We start from the raw sequence: 17355 nt of genomic DNA on the forward strand, positions 1-17355 counted from the left end.
TGGATCTAGGTGTGAATGGGTGAGGGTTAAACTCTAACTTTAAACTCTGTGTGATGAGTGGATCTAGGTGTGAATGGGTGAGGGTTAAACTCTAACTTTAAACTCTGTGTGATGAGTGGATCTAGGTGTGAATGGGTTAGGGTTAGACTCTAACTTTAAACACTGTGAGATGAATGGATCTAGGTGTGAATGGGTGAGGGTTAAACTCTAACTTTAAACACTGTGTGATGAATGGATCTAGGTGTGAATGGGTGAGGGTTAGGGTTAGACTCTAACTTTAAACACTGTGTGATGAATGGATCTAGGTGTGAATGGGTGAGGGTTAGACTCTAACTTTAAACTCTGTGTGATGAATGGATCTAGGTGTGAATGGGTTAGGGTTAGACTCTAACTTTAAACACTGTGAGATGAATGGATCTAGGTGTGAATGGGTGAGGGTTAGACTCTAACTTTAAACACTGTGAGATGAATGGATCTAGGTGTGAATGGGTGAGGGTTAAACTCTAACTTTAAACTCTGTGTGATGAGTGGATCTAGGTGTGAATGGGTGAGGGTTAGGGTTAGACTCTAACTTTAAACTCTGTGTGATGAATGGATCTAGGTGTGAATGGGTGAGGGTTAGGGTTAGACTCTAACTTTAAACACTGTGTGATGAATGGATCTAGGTGTGAATGGGTGAGGGTTAAACTCTAACTTTAAACTCTGTGTGATGAGTGGATCTAGGTGTGAATGGGTGAGGGTTAAACTCTAACTTTAAACTCTGTGTGATGAGTGGATCTAGGTGTGAATGGGTGAGGGTTAGACTCTAACTTTAAACTCTGTGTGATGAATGGATCTAGGTGTGAATGGGTGAGGGTTAGGGTTAGACTCTAACTTTAAACACTGTGTGATGAATGGATCTAGGTGTGAATGGGTGAGGGTTAAACTCTAACTTTAAACTCTGTGTGATGAGTGGATCTAGGTGTGAATGGGTGAGGGTTAAACTCTAACTTTAAACTCTGTGTGATGAGTGGATCTAGGTGTGAATGGGTTAGGGTTAGACTCTAACTTTAAACACTGTGAGATGAATGGATCTAGGTGTGAATGGGTGAGGGTTAAACTCTAACTTTAAACACTGTGTGATGAATGGATCTAGGTGTGAATGGGTGAGGGTTAGGGTTAGACTCTAACTTTAAACACTGTGTGATGAATGGATCTAGGTGTGAATGGGTGAGGGTTAGACTCTAACTTTAAACTCTGTGTGATGAGTGGATCTAGGTGTGAATGGGTGAGGGTTAGACTCTAACTTTAAACACTGTGAGATGAATGGATCTAGGTGTGAATGGGTGAGGGTTAAACTCTAACTTTAAACACTGTGTGATGAATGGATCTAGGTGTGAATGGGTGAGGGTTAGGGTTAGACTCTAACTTTAAACTCTGTGTGATGAATGGATCTAGGTGTGAATGGGTGAGGGTTAGACTCTAACTTTAAACTCTGTGTGATGAATGGATCTAGGTGTGAATGGGTGAGGGTTAGACTCTAACTTTAAAGACTGTGTGATGAATGGATCTAGGTGTGAATGGGTGAGGGTTAATTTCTAACTTTAAACTCTGTGTGATGAATGGATCTAGGTGTGAATGGGTGAGGGTTAAACTCTAACTTTAAACTCTGTGTGATGAGTGGATCTAGGTGTGAATGGGTGAGGGTTAAACTCTAACTTTAAACTCTGTGTGATGAATGGATCTAGGTGTGAATGGGTGAGGGTTAAACTCTAACTTTAAACTCTGTGTGATGAGTGGATCTAGGTGTGAATGGGTTAGGGTTAGACTCTAACTTTAAACTCTGTGTGATGAATGGATCTAGGTGTGAATGGGTGAGGGTTAAACTCTAACTTTAAACTCTGTGTGATGAGTGGATCTAGGTGTGAATGGGTGAGGGTTAAACTCTAACTTTAAACTCTGTGTGATGAGTGGATCTAGGTGTGAATGGGTGAGGGTTAAACTCTAACTTTAAACTCTGTGTGATGAGTGGATCTAGGTGTGAATGGGTTAGGGTTAGACTCTAACTTTAAACACTGTGTGATGAATGGATCTAGGTGTGAATGGGTGAGGGTTAAACTCTAACTTTAAACACTGTGTGATGAATGGATCTAGGTGTGAATGGGTGAGGGTTAGAGGTTAGACTCTAACTTTAAACTCTGTGTGATGAATGGATCTAGGTGTGAATGGGTGAGGGTTAAACTCTAACTTTAAACTCTGTGTGATGAGTGGATCTAGGTGTGAATGGGTGAGGGTTAAACTCTAACTTTAAACTCTGTGTGATGAGTGGATCTAGGTGTGAATGGGTGAGGGTTAGACTCTAACTTTAAACACTGTGTGATGAATGGATCTAGGTGTGAATGGGTGAGGGTTAGACTCTAACTTTAAACTCTGTGTGATGAATGGATCTAGGTGTGAATGGGTGAGGGTTAAACTCTAACTTTAAACTCTGTGTGATGAATGGATCTAGGTGTGAATGGGTTAGGGTTAGACTCTAACTTTAAACACTGTGAGATGAATGGATCTAGGTGTGAATGGGTGAGGGTTAAACTCTAACTTTAAACACTGTGTGATGAATGGATCTAGGTGTGAATGGGTGAGGGTTAGGGTTAGACTCTAACTTTAAACACTGTGTGATGAATGGATCTAGGTGTGAATGGGTGAGGGTTAGACTCTAACTTTAAACACTGTGAGATGAATGGATCTAGGTGTGAATGGGTGAGGGTTAAACTCTAACTTTAAACACTGTGTGATGAATGGATCTAGGTGTGAATGGGTGAGGGTTAGGGTTAGATTCTAACTTTAAACACTGTGTGATGAATGGATCTAGGTGTGAATGGGTGAGGGTTAGACTCTAACTTTAAACTCTTTGTGATGAGTGGATCTAGGTGTGAATGGGTGAGGGTTAGACTCTAACTTTAAACTCTGTGTGATGAATGGATCTAGGTGTGAATGGGTGAGGGTTAGACTCTAACTTTAAACTCTGTGTGATGAATGGATCTAGGTGTGAATGGGTGAGGGTTAGACTCTAACTTTAAACTCTGTGTGATGAATGGATCTAGGTGTGAATGGGTGAGGGTTAGACTCTAACTTTAAAGACTGTGTGATGAATGGATCTAGGTGTGAATGGGTGAGGGTTAAACTCTAACTTTAAACTCTGTGTGATGAATGGATCTAGGTGTGAATGGGTGAGGGTTAAACTCTAACTTTAAACTCTGTGTGATGAGTGGATCTATGTGTGAATGGGTGAGGGTTAAACTCTAACTTTAAACTCTGTGTGATGAATGGATCTAGGTGTGAATGGGTGAGGGTTAAACTCTAACTTTAAACTCTGTGTGATGAGTGGATCTAGGTGTGAATGGGTTAGGGTTAGACTCTAACTTTAAACTCTGTGTGATGAATGGATCTAGGTGTGAATGGGTGAGGGTTAAACTCTAACTTTAAACTCTGTGTGATGAGTGGATCTAGGTGTGAATGGGTGAGGGTTAAACTCTAACTTTAAACTCTGTGTGATGAGTGGATCTAGGTGTGAATGGGTTAGGGTTAGACTCTAACTTTAAACACTGTGTGATGAATGGATCTAGGTGTGAATGGGTGAGGGTTAAACTCTAACTTTAAACACTGTGTGATGAATGGATCTAGGTGTGAATGGGTGAGGGTTAGAGGTTAGACTCTAACTTTAAACTCTGTGTGATGAATGGATCTAGGTGTGAATGGGTGAGGGTTAAACTCTAACTTTAAACTCTGTGTGATGAGTGGATCTAGGTGTGAATGGGTGAGGGTTAAACTCTAACTTTAAACTCTGTGTGATGAGTGGATCTAGGTGTGAATGGGTGAGGGTTAGACTCTAACTTTAAACTCTGTGTGATGAATGGATCTAGGTGTGAATGGGTGAGGGTTAAACTCTAACTTTAAACTCTGTGTGATGAGTGGATCTAGGTGTGAATGGGTGAGGGTTAGACTCTAACTTTAAACACTGTGTGATGAATGGATCTAGGTGTGAATGGGTGAGGGTTAGACTCTAACTTTAAACTCTGTGTGATGAGTGGATCTAGGTGTGAATGGGTTAGGGTTAGACTCTAACTTTAAACACTGTGTGATGAATGGATCTAGGTGTGAATGGGTGAGGGTTAGACTCTAACTTTAAACTCTGTGTGATGAGTGGATCTAGGTGTGAATGGGTGAGGGTTAAACTCTAACTTTAAACTCTGTGTGATGAGTGGATCTAGGTGTGAATGGGTTAGGGTTAGACTCTAACTTTAAACACTGTGTGATGAATGGATCTAGGTGTGAATGGGTGAGGGTTAGACTCTAACTTTAAACTCTGTGTGATGAGTGGATCTAGGTGTGAATGGGTGAGGGTTAGACTCTAACTTTAAACTCTGTGTGATGAATGGATCTAGGTGTGAATGGGTTAGGGTTAGGGTTAAACTAACTTTAAACACTGTGAGATGAGTGGATCTAGGTGTGAATGGGTGAGGGTTAGACTCTAACTTTAAACTCTGTGTGATGAGTGGATCTAGGTGTGAATGGGTGAGGGTTAGACTCTAACTTTAAACTCTGTGTGATGAGTGGATCTAGGTGTGAATGGGTTAGGGTTAGGGTTAAACTAACTTTAAACACTGTGAGATGAGTGGATCTAGGTGTGAATGGGTGAGGGTTAGACTCTAACTTTAAACTCTGTGTGATGAATGGATCTAGGTGTGAATGGGTGAGGGTTAGACTCTAACTTTAAACTCTGTGTGATGAGTGGATCTAGGTGTGAATGGGTGAGGGTTAGATTCTAACTTTAAACACTGTGTGATGAATGGATCTAGGTGTGAATGGGTGAGGGTTAGACTCTAACTTTAAACTCTTTGTGATGAGTGGATCTAGGTGTGAATGGGTGAGGGTTAGACTCTAACTTTAAACTCTGTGTGATGAATGGATCTAGGTGTGAATGGGTGAGGGTTAGACTCTAACTTTAAACTCTGTGTGATGAATGGATCTAGGTGTGAATGGGTTAGGGTTAGGGTTAAACTAACTTTAAACACTGTGAGATGAGTGGATCTAGGTGAGAATGAGGCAAGATGGATGGTGTAAATGTGGAATGTCGTTATCAGAACCCGTTTCTGGAGAAGCGTTAGTTCTGTGTGGGAGCGCATGTTTTGCTCTAAACTACAGTCGGAGTTTGAAAAACCACATCCAGACGCTATCCTGCCGCGCTACATCCCCTCGACGGGAGACCTCCGCTGTAGATCTAGAATGCCAGGTCCTCGGACCCCCCTTTGGTACCGGAGCTGATGACACAGCGTACGGTACGACAGACTAGTCTTGGGATTGCCTCCAGGTGAGTGGCAGGTGTTTGACAGCGTCAGCGGGACCCTGAAGGGTCAGTGAGTTCAGCTTTTACTCTGAAGGAGCGTTGCTTCAGGTGGAGCTTGCAACAGGCTTTATTATCCAGCTGGTCGAGGTTCTGTGTGGTTAAAAAGCAGGTGATTAACAGGCTTCAGCAGAGCCTGATGAGCTGCAGGTGATTTAACCACCGAATCTCGTGTGTTGGAGCAGAGAAACCACTAAAACGTTCTGGAGACCCTAACCCAGGACTGGAATTGAATGCCTCTGATTTACAGTGTTTGATAGATGCCTACTCAGTCTCAAAGCTTTATAGGGCACACTAATAAAGAAACTATGCAGGCTTATGCTTCACACGGTCACAACCTTAACGACAAACCGGTAAACAAGACAACCACGTGATAATGGAACAAGATTATTTTATTCAGAAATATACAAAGACTGCAGCAAAACCCCAGATTCAGACCTGCAGGAGGAGGTCATCAGCCAGCTGGGAGATGGTGTTTGGTGACTGAACATGTGAGAAGATAAACCTTTTGAATCTGATTCTTACTCATATTGTCCACATGCCCTACATGGAAGCAGCGAGGTCAGCTCTGTAGACATCTAGCTGGTGTAGAGCCTGGATGGTCAGTCATGCACACAGCCTGGCTCATTCTTGGACCCTGCAGACAGAAACATGTGGTAATCTGTAATTTGTGATGAAGTAACAATCATTGTGTTCCCTGTTTGACCTTTGACCTTACCTGCGGTTCTTCTCAACAACAACTGTCCTCCCTCTCCATCAGCATGAGTCCACATTCCTACCAGGAGCACCTGAGGGATGAAGATCTGAGCTCACACACGACTGTGGATAAATAATTCCCACTGATGCATCAGAAGTTCGCTGCAGCGGCTGATCTACACAGGGTTCCCACGGCGTCTTCAAAAGTCCTAAAAGCATAGAATTCAGGAATTTGGAAATAATACCTTTCAGCCTTATATGTCCGAAGTGCATTTTTTGTGCTCAAACACCAGAAATGTTAGAAAATTAAAAGGTACTATACGGGTTAAAACGTCTGGGTTTTTAAATGAGTGCTGTACGTAAGTTCTCCGTTCTGCATTTGCCCTCTAAAGTTATTTAATAAGCCATGAGACGTAGGATTCTATAGGAAATATGAAATCCACCTTATGGATCTGTGGTACTGTTTAACCAGAAGATTGGATCTTTTTATTGCAGGGATTAGATAACGGCTTCGTATTCACTCAGAGACGACAGAAGAGAGAGTTGAGTTTAAAAGTTTAAAGATTTATTACTAAACTAATTAAACTAGACTAACTTTAACACTAAATGTATGGTGTAACTAAGGTGGATGAGATGGAGAATGGTGTGATGCGGAATGATGTTCAGAACCAGCAAATCCGAAGAAGCGATTAGTTCTGATGGGAAGTGAAGGTGATGTCTTCGTGTTGAGCTTTGGTTAGGAGGTTCATAAAACACATTCGACGCCATTCTGTTGGTCTACATACCCTTAGAGGAAGTCCCCGTCTAGATCAGGAGGTGTAAAGGTCCAGCTTGACCTTTATGGAGCTGAAGCCTGTAGAAGCAGCTGCGGCAGTCGACCACCAGTCTTGAGATACTTCCGGGTCACAACAGTTTTGTTGGCATCTAGTGAGACCCAAACCTGGGTCGTGATGGTTCAGCTTTTATTCTGAAAGGAACCGTTGCAGCAGGTGGAACAGCAACAGATTTGATCCAGCTTGTCGTTGGTTCTTTCGGCTGAAGAGGAACGTTACGGATTGGCCACTCCGACAACTTCTCTAGAACGCGTTGAACTGGCGTTAAAGATGGCGTGGGCATAGTTTTATACTCCGGATGTTTTGGTTTATGGTCGAATGAAAAGATGACAGATTTACCAAACACCACCAAAACCACGCCTCCGTCAGATCTGGCAGATTCTGATTGGATCAGTAAAGCAATGTGTCATGTCTTAACGCTACGTGAGATCAGTCCTAGTGGAAACATTTAAAGTCATATTACTTATTGTATTCTATAGGATTATAATAAAGTAATTAATATTTTCATTTCACAGATCGGTCACATCTTATTATTGACTAACACTTTGTTTGATTAGCTTTATTAAAATAGAGTTCTTTGATTTATTAAAAGGAGAGAGTCCTTTGTCTTCATTCTTCTCTTGAGCTGGAAAGAAGCAGTTTATAACAAATGCATGAGACCTTGAGGTCATATCTCATGCAGACTAGTTCTGTGTCAGAGGAGAGGGGAAAACATTTCATACCGTTACAACAAAAACCAAAAATGTAAAAATATCAAAAATAATTTAGAAAATGGTTAAAAATATATTTTTAATGAGCAAAAAAGAGACAAATGTGATTAAAAATGTTAAGAAAGAGAGAGAGTGAACAGGAAAGAGGGAAACCAGTGGATCCTGAGGAAGGTGGAATAGGTGGGGAGAGCAGAATAAAGAGAGAGAGGTGAAGAAGGTCATACAAAAGCCAGCTTGAACAAGTGAGTCTTCAGCTGCTTTTTAAAGGAGACCACTGAGTCCACTGATCTCAGGCTCAGGGGGAGAGAGGTCCAGAGTCTGGGGGCCACAGCAGCAGATGATCTGTCACCTTTGACCTTTAGCCTGGTGCTGCACAACCAGTAGGCTTTGATCACTGGACCTCAGGGACCTGCTGGGGGTGTAGGGACTAAGAAGATCACCAATGTAAGATGGTGCTTGTCCATGTAAGGCCCTATAGACCAGAACCAGGATGTTGAAATGAACCCTGAAGTTGACTGGCAGCCAGTGAAGCTGGAGGAGAAGCGGGGTGATGTGGGTGTGTTTGGAGGACTTGGTCAGAAGCCGAGCACAGGCGTTCTGAACCACCTGTAGACGGTTCAGGGAGGTTCTGCTCAGACACGTGAAAAGAGAGTTACAGTAGTCTAAGCGTGAGGAGATGAAGGTGTGGAGAACTGTCTCAAGTTCAGAGCGGTAAACATAACAGACCTCCAGCAGAGGAGAAACACAGAACATCTCAGCAGACCATGAGACAGGCTGGCTGACCCCCAGGGCTGGGTGTCAGAACTCTGGACCTCTTTGGGACTGAGTGAAAACATTGGGTAGGTACCAATATAAGAAAACTGTATTAAAATGCCCCCATAGGGAGCCTAGGTCTTCTCCTTTTCAGGTTGGCTTATGGGTCCACGGAGGAACGGAGAAAGTCAACGGGGCTAAAAGAGCTCTTTACTAATCCACCTTGCCTTACGCCCTGGATTACACGCGTTATACTTCTATTAAAACTAGAACCGATGAAGGGGTTCTGACCACCCCAGTCACGTTCTTTGAGATGCATTCTGTAGGTGTCTTGATGTCCGTTGTTTCTTCTGTGTGATTCTCAGTGAAGGAGACTGGTGGGACGCTCACTCGCTCACCACTGGTGGCAGTGGTTACATCCCCAGTAACTATGTGGCTCCAGTGGACTCCATCCAGGCTGAAGAGTAAGTGTGTGGCGGTCACCAGATGACAGACGTGGCATTCGCATCAGATAGATCCAGCAGGATGAGAAAAGAAGGGACATCTGCTTCAGATGGCATCAGGTCACGGTGACTGACGGGTCGTTTCTGTGCTGTGTGTAGAGCGAGAACCAGACTGAAGCTTTTCATAGAGGTTACTGAGTTTCAGGCGGTGCTGAAGATGGGCGGAAACTACCAGTTATTCCATCTCCAATATTTAAAATTAAAGTAGATGAGCCAAATGTGAGCACTAACTTGAGTGGTGTCCCGGACATGCTGGTGCTAATTCAGTTCAAGTTTATTTATAAAGCGCCAAGTCACGACCAGAGTCGTCTCGATGACCTGCACATAATAAACATCCCAACACAGGTCAGGTCATTAAGCCAATCAGTAACAAGTTTCCTATATAAGGAACCCAGCAGGTTGCATCGAGTCACTGACTAGAGTCAGTGTGTTTACAGCAATCCTCATACTAAGCAAGTATGCAGCGACAGTGGAGAGGAAAACTCCCTTTTAACAGGAAGAAACCTCCAGAGAATCCTGGCTCAGTATAAGCAGCCATCCTCCACGACTCACTGGGGATCGAGAAGACAGAGCACACACACACACACACACACACACACACACACACACACACACACACACACACACACACACACACACACACACACACACACACGTTTCTATGGTTACATTGTGATTTCTTAGTATATATTCTATTTGGTGAAAGATAAACTTTATTGTATTTTTCCTAGTGAATCTATAATTAAACGGGTAAACTAGTAGTAGCACATCCAACGTCAAGGAAAGCAAAAAGTTATTATCAGGAGAGGGAGAATGTTTTAGTGGTTAGCAGCAGTGTGCTAGACGATGGCCCCCTCCATGAGGCCACCACAGCTCAGCAGAACATAGTTGTAGCTTCTTCTTCTGTAGAAAATAAAGTTAACAGCTGAAATCCAGCAGACTTGTTTAACGGGGGGTTTGAGTGGCATGTCCTGGTCAAAATGAACCCCGAGGTTCTTTATTTTGCTCACAGAGGCTGCTCTAGTGCAGTTCCCTTTTCTGAGGTTCTGTTCCAAACACGATCACTTGAGTAGCCTGAATTTAGCAGCAGAAACTTTAGAGTCATCCAGATTTTTCCACCTTCATTTTCACGTCCCTCAGCTCGACTAGGAATACGATGTTTAACGAGGGAGTAAAGAAAATTAACTGTGAAAGGAAACAACCAAATTACGTCTCTTAAAAGGGAGTTTATTAAAGAAAATAGCTCTCTGGACTGGAATTAATAAATAGAATAAGTACAAAACACAAATGATCATCCAAATCTGGGGTAATACTTAACAAGTGGGAGGCACACATGCAAACTGTTGTAATTCCTACACCGTTCACCGGATTTGGATGCAAATACCCTCAAATAAAAGCTGACAGTCTGCAGTTAAAGCACATCTTGTTCCTTTTGGTTATCCATTGTGGTGGTAGCCTGGCAAGCTGGCCACGCTCCATTGGCGGCTCTCGGTTGTGGGGCGGGTTCTACCGTTGTCTTTCAAATGATCTCCGCATTCCACTGGACGATGAATGCGACATACTCTTGTTTCACTCTGTTGCATCATCCCACCCACCAGGCATATAGAGTGTCCTGATTGGCCCACAAAGCGGATAAAGCTCTGTGATTTGTTCACTAAGCAGATAGAGCACTATGATTGGCCCACCATTATGGACCAATCACAGCTCTTTATGTGTTTGAAACCCCTCTAGAGAACTGTGATTGGCTAGCCAGAGTCCTGGTAGGAGCTGCGGAGGTTCCAATGGAGCATGCCTAGACCAAACTTTGCAAAGCAAGAATTTGGTCTAGTTCACTAGGCTACTGTGGTGTTTAGAGCCAAACATGTTAGCTTTGTGTCGCTGTCCCAGTATTTATGGAGCTGGCTGTATTTAGTGGGAGGGCTGGCACCGTAACTGAGACAGTGATCTAAATACAGAGGGACGTTGTATCCATCATTTTAAAAGAGTGTTCTCACAGAAGAGCTGATGTAGAAGTACTCAACAACCAGCAAGACATTCACGACAAACGGGTCTTCTGCGTGTGCACTTGACCCAAACCTGCTGGGGGGGCATGAACTTGATTTGAGGGCCACGAAGTGTATCTATACGTGCTTGCTGGGTGGTTTGACCTGGCAGGTAAATGTGAAGCCAACAGATTTTCTCGTGTCCCTTCAGCTGGTACTTTGGTAAACTGGGCCGAAAAGACGCAGAGAGACAGCTACTGGCTGCTGGCAACCCTCGAGGCACCTATCTCATCCGAGAGAGTGAAACCACAAAGGGTATGGAAACCAGTGACAACTTTGTTTGCTGTAGGCGATCGCTGTCGCCGTCTGGCTGTCGTGGTCATGGTGGTGACTGAGTGACAGGTGTTTCATAACCCCACCTGTGATGTGTGTGTCCAGAAGCCTTCTCCTTGTCGATACGGGACTGGGATGGTGTGAGAGGCGATCATGTTAAGCACTATAAGATCCGCAAGCTGGACAGTGGTGGCTGTTACATCACCACCAGGGCACAGTTTGAAACACTGCAACAGCTGGTTCAGCACTACTCAGGTACAGAGATTCAGCGCTACTGTCAATATTCTGTAATAGTTTGGCCAGTTGACAAGAACTACGCTTAACGTTTCGGTATGTTTGTCTTTTTGTTGGACCATGCTAAGCCATGCTTACTATAGTAAGGCGTGCTTAGGCAAGAAACTGTATCAGGGTATACTTCAGTAAAATCCACTGTAGTAGTACACGGTATAAGCGGCGTGTGAGTGCAGCCCAGCAGAAAGGACAGAAGCCGGATAAAGTCCTAACCTTCATTCATGATGATCAACCAAAACACAGCAAAGAATCGTTTCACCAGCCCTCCTTCACCCCTGAAGCAACACGTCCCTTCTGCGACCAAAAGAGAAACACGAACTGTTGATTATTGTATCAGGAGAGCAGGAAAGAAGCTGATTATTTTTTTTTTTCCAGATTCAAATTTTTCACTTCAGTTCAAACAGTTTAGAGTTTTGTGATTTTGTCGCATTTGACTTCATTTTTCTGTTGGAACGTTTGAGAAAAAAAATCCTAACAAGTCATTTGCGACGTTTATTTTTAAAATACTTTTTTGAATAATAAAGGTGTGAAACACTGAAAAAACATAATTTATTTTATTTGTTAAATTATTTCGGATTCTAACGGGTCACTCTGAGCGTTTCATGCAGGCTGAACATGAAAATAGTCTCCTACACCTGTCTCCTGCAGTAGGAGCGGTGAAACGCTAGGATTAGAAAAGCCTGACAGATCTACGTCTCACACACACACACACACACACACACACACACACACACACACACACACACACACACGCACTTTACATTTATGAGCCATTTTACAAGACACACTGTGCCGGCAAATCAGCGAAATTTTATCACAACGACGTGTCTCATAAGCGCGCCATGCCGGCACGACGAGGTGCACATTTTGCAGCGTTCGTTCCACCTTTGCTAGTAATGTTGCGATAATTGTCTGTCTTATAAATGGCAATTGCTCCTTGGGGCAACAAAGAGAGGTGTCATGATCACGTGGGGAGTCACTGCCAAGCTCCGGCCGGCAATTCCAGTGCTCAACATAAATGAGTACACCTGTCAGAAAACCTTTAGTTTCCTTTCAGAATCAACATTTTCTATGAGATACCATCCATCCATCCATCCATCCATCCATCCGTCCATCCATCCATCCATCCATCCATCCATCCATCCATCCATCCATCCATGGACTGAGACCTTCGGTGTTGCGGTTCCTCTGTTCCACCACTAGATGCTGTTCCTTCACACGGTCTGAAGTTTTCTTTTGTTTAGGAACATTTCCACACACAGGTACAACATGCTGAATACCACACAATGCTCACACTAGTTCCTACGCACAGATCTGTGTGTGAGTATGGCTGATCAATGAGGCCCCTGATCTCCACAAACATCCCAGTCCTGAAGGCAGTGATCCCCAACTTCCTTCCCCGACGACCAGTGTTCAGCATGTTTAGCTGTTTTCAACACACCTGATTTTAATCAGCGGGTGATATACGTGCATGTAACGTGTAGAGGCTGGTGGGCTGCTAAATAGCTGAAGTGCATTGAATTAGGGAAACAACTAAAACATGTTGGCCCCTGAGAAGGGAGTTGGGATCACTCCCTCAAGGGGTTCTGCTGTGTGGTGAAGTTGCTAATGCTAATGGTTAGCTTCTACTAGCCGGATGTTCTCTGCTGCTTCCTGGACTAAACCAACAACAGCCTTTCCCGTCGTGAGTCCAGATGGGTGAGCCCATGGATGTTAGTGACAGTGTGACGTAGATCTGTCAGGATTTTCTAATCCTAGAGAAGCTAATGCATCCAGATGTAGGAGACTGTTGTAGTGTTAAAGATTTACAGTTTAATTAATGACCATAGACATTAAAGGTCCATATCGAGTATGGACCCCATTCTAATGGACACTGGGCTGTTTAAATCAGAAGAGTGGTTCTTTTGATTACAGGGAAATTAAACACTTTGCATGAACTGAGAGACAAGAGGAGAGAGAGAGAGACGTTCAAACGTTTAAGAACATTTATTATCTAAATGATTTTAAACAGTTTAACAGAACTAACTCTCTAGTGATGGATGTTTGTGGCTTGAAATGTGAGGTGGAGTGTGTGTTGGTGCGATGTCAGTTCAGAACCTCCGTTCTGGAGAAGCGAGTCTGAGTGGGAGATGATGTTTTGCTCCTAACTGATCAACGTTTGAACCGTGGTCATAAAAAAACATGACGTCGTGTGTCGCATCCACATACCCTTCAGTGAGGCTCGCGTACAGATCCGGATGCCAGGTCCACGACCCTCCTCTGGTACTGGAGCCGATGAAACAGCGTCCTCAGCACGACAAACCAGTCTTTGGATAGTCTCCAGGTAAAAAGCGACGGGTGTTTCACAGCATCAAACGGGACCCTCCTTGGGTCCGGGAGTTCAGCTTTTATTCTGATTGATAACGACAGGATTTCCCAGCTTGGCAGTTCTAGCTTAAAAAGGGAAGCATAGATGGCCGGTCAGTACTTCACTTAGCATGCGATGAACTTCAGGGGATCTTGAGATCTGGCTTAAGATGGCGTTGCACTGTTTTATTAATCTGGGTGTTTATGATTCTGGACGAATCACAGCTGACAGATTAAATAAACACCACAGAGACTCGCCACGCTTCAGACGTGAAGGTTCTGATTGGACCAGCACAGCAATGTGTCATGTGATTATTTTCCTTAATGCATCAGTGACTAGAATAAGTCATTTACTTATTAAAACATAATCATAATATTGTGATTTCACAGATCGGTCACATGGTTATTATTTGACTAACACTTTGATGGATTAGCTTTATTAAAATAGAGTTCTTTGATTAATTAAAAGAAAAGAGTTCATTCTTCTGTCTTCATTGCTGGAACGTAAACAGTTTAGAAGCGAATGCATGACCTTGAGGCTGTTTCATGCACTCTGGCGCCGTGTCAAAAGGGAGCAGTGGTTAGAGGATAATAACCCGGAGAAATGGCTCCTTCATCACGTTACACTGTTTTCATTTTCAGCCTGCATGACACCCGGAGTGAGCCGTGATTTCTGTTATTTTCTGATACTTGGTCGTTAACTGGCAAACCTGCTCTAATCGTTTGTTTTTGTTTCTGAATGAAGCAGAAATGCAGATGGAGGTCTGCTTCTTTGCTGTAGGCCCTACTTCTCAGATGAACAATGCCCATCACCTGCTCCAGTTAACACACTGACTTACTGCTCTTTAAGACTCCAGATGTCTTTGTTTCATCGTACGCTAACCATTCTTCTGCAACTTATTACTCTTCAGATGGTGTCAGCATAAGAACTTCTCTTCACCCACAACCTTAACTCTGTTCAGGGCTTGTGAATGTGCAGGTTCTTGCTTTGTTTTGGCCTTAAAGTCTTGTAAGAGCTGAACCGGTTTTACATAAGCTGCTGCTCTTCAGATTAGTGTGTGCTCTCTATAATAATAATAATAATGCATTGAACTTATAGAGCGCTTTTCTAGACACCCAAAGACGCTTTCACACACTCTCACATTCACACACTGCTAGTGATGGTAAGCTACTTGTAGCCACAGCCGCCCTGGGGAGGTCTGACAGAGGCGAGGCTGCCATTTTGGTGCCGTCGGCCCCTCTGACCACCACTAACACAGGCAAGTTGGGTGAAGTGCATACACCAAAGGGAGAGGGGGACTATGTTTTGTGTTCAGTCTTATATTAATCACTGGTAATGTTTTTGGAGTCCCGGCACGAGTGGTTTTTAAGTCAAAGCAAAGTTCAACAGTGAGAAGTTGAGACTTGGATAGGAACCCAGAATTTCATGCCCTGAGGAACTACTTTGTCCTCAAAATGTTGGACAACTTATCAGAAAAGACATATCATGTGTGTAACTTGAGATTCAGTCATTTTAGAGGTTTCGTCAGTGTGTGTGTGTGTGTGTGTGTACCGTCTATACATCAAAGTGAGGCCATTTTGCTACTAATGTCCTCACTTTGGGACAATGTCCCAGAGCTCTACTGGTTAGTTTTAGAGGCATGGTGTGAATACAGTTTTAGTTAAGGTTAGGGTTGTGAGTAGGCTGGTTAGGGTTAGGGTTATGAGGAGACTGGTTAGGGTTAGGGTTGTGAGTTAGGGTTAGGGTTATGAGGAGACTGGTTAGGGTTAGGGTTGTGAGTTAGGGTTAGGGTTATGAGGAGACTGGTTAGGGTTAGGCACAATCCAGTCACTCAAATGAATGGAACTCAATGACGGTCCTCACAAGGAATGCGAGACATGGTTAAAGAATATGGTTTATCTGTTCTACCTGCGCGGAGAGAGACAGATGAGAACCATGTGTAGTAACACCGAGTGTCTTTGTGTCGTTCAGGGTTTTCTCAGGAAAAGTGCAGTTCCACCACCTCTTCATAGCTTTTTCTTTCTTCATGGGGCGACGGTGGCCCAGGAGTTAAGTGCTCGCCCGGTAATTGGAAGGTTGCAGGTTCGAGCCCAGCTCGGTTTGTTGCTGTCGTTGTGTCCTTGGGCAACACACTTAACCCCCCGTGCCTGCTGGCGGTGGTTGGAGGGACCGGCGGGGCCTGAGTACGATAAACTCGCCTCTGTCAGTGTGCCCGAGGGCAGCTGTGGCTACAGTGTAGCTCATCACCACCAGGGTGTGAATGTGTGAGTGGGTGAATGACTGATTGTGTTGTAAAGCGCCTTGGGGGGTTCCAGGATTCTAGAAGGTGCTATATCAAATACAGGCCATTTACCATTTATATGTGCTACTTCCTGGTGTCTCATTCCCTGATACGGAGTCGGCCTGTGGGTCCTAAATCCAGTTTTCCTCTCATTTCTTGTCTATGTTCACGCCGCCGCCTTCCATCTTTGACCTTGTATCGTCTAACTTCTTTAACCTTCGGGACGTCTCTCCCTTGTGCTCTTCTCTGTGTTGCTGTGTGGCATTTACAGACCGAGCCACAGGTCACTGCTGTTGCTTAGTGGTTCCCTGCTACAGGGCGACGGCCCACCTCGCTGACCCATCTCTGAAAACCAAAGATGAATGGGAGATCCCACGGAAGTTTTTTTTTCCCTCTGGGATTAATAAAGTATTTTTGAATTTGAATTGAAAGTCGTTGCAGCTCATCGTGCATCTTGGGAATACTAGTGAGGGCAGAGACACCTGACACACTCCAAAATATAAGCAAAGAGCCCTTCCTGGAATGAGACAGGGTGAAAAACTGTCTCGGAGTTCCTTCTGGAATCCCCCTTTCCTTCCAAGAGAACCTGGGGAACATCAGGTGTCAGGAGACTCTGCCTTCTTCCATAGTAGCCTTGGTGCATGCTCTTTCCCCCAGAGTTAACCCCTGTGCCTTCCCTTTGTAGAGAGTGCAGATGGTTTGTGCTTTACGTTAACGGGCGTGTGTGTGAACTACATTCCTGAAACGGTTGGCTTGAGTCGTGATGCCTGGGAGATCAGCAGAGATGCGCTCCAAATGGAAGTAAAGCTGGGCTCAGGATGTTTTGCTGAAGTGTTTTACGGTAAGGAAACGATCAAAATCACCCATTTGCTTGAAACTATGGAGTAAATCATTTATCCCCCTAAACTGTGAAATGTGTTGCTGCACTGGGAGGTTTACTGTGTGAAGTGCCCTGCGACGACTCTCGTCGTGATTTGGCGCTAAATAAATAAATAAATCAACTGAACTGAAAACTTGGAAGCAAAGCTGCAGTACACAGTTCATAAAAGTTTTACTTTGGGAGAAAAATACCTCAATGAACATTTGTTGAACAATTAAATAACGGAAGCGGTCTGTAATGTACCCCATGCCTTGTGGTCAGCACCTTAACCAGACAAGCAGCCCAAGCCACCCTCTCCTCAGCCGCCGCCTACACCAGGTCCGCTTTACAACTGGCTTGATGCACCTCATCCTCCCTGAGTGCTCC

The 17355-nt window shown here is 44.0% G+C and overlaps 1 protein-coding gene across 2 annotated transcripts in view; it reads left to right on the forward strand.

Annotated features, from left to right (window-relative positions):
- LOC107396024 (tyrosine-protein kinase Fyn) overlaps positions 1–17355 on the forward strand; it is a 63565-nt gene that overhangs the window by 35316 nt on the left and 10894 nt on the right. For both annotated transcript variants that reach the window (XM_054734057.2, XM_054734056.2), the window contains exons 4-7: positions 8738–8836; positions 11069–11172; positions 11296–11445; positions 16795–16950. In XM_054734057.2, the coding sequence (XP_054590032.2) occupies positions 8738–8836; positions 11069–11172; positions 11296–11445; positions 16795–16950 (509 nt within the window). The remainder of the gene's footprint in view (positions 1–8737; positions 8837–11068; positions 11173–11295; positions 11446–16794; positions 16951–17355) is intronic.

This window comes from Nothobranchius furzeri, chromosome 2 (assembly GCF_043380555.1).
Source record: "Nothobranchius furzeri strain GRZ-AD chromosome 2, NfurGRZ-RIMD1, whole genome shotgun sequence".
Taxonomy (NCBI): Eukaryota; Metazoa; Chordata; class Actinopteri; order Cyprinodontiformes; family Nothobranchiidae; genus Nothobranchius; species Nothobranchius furzeri.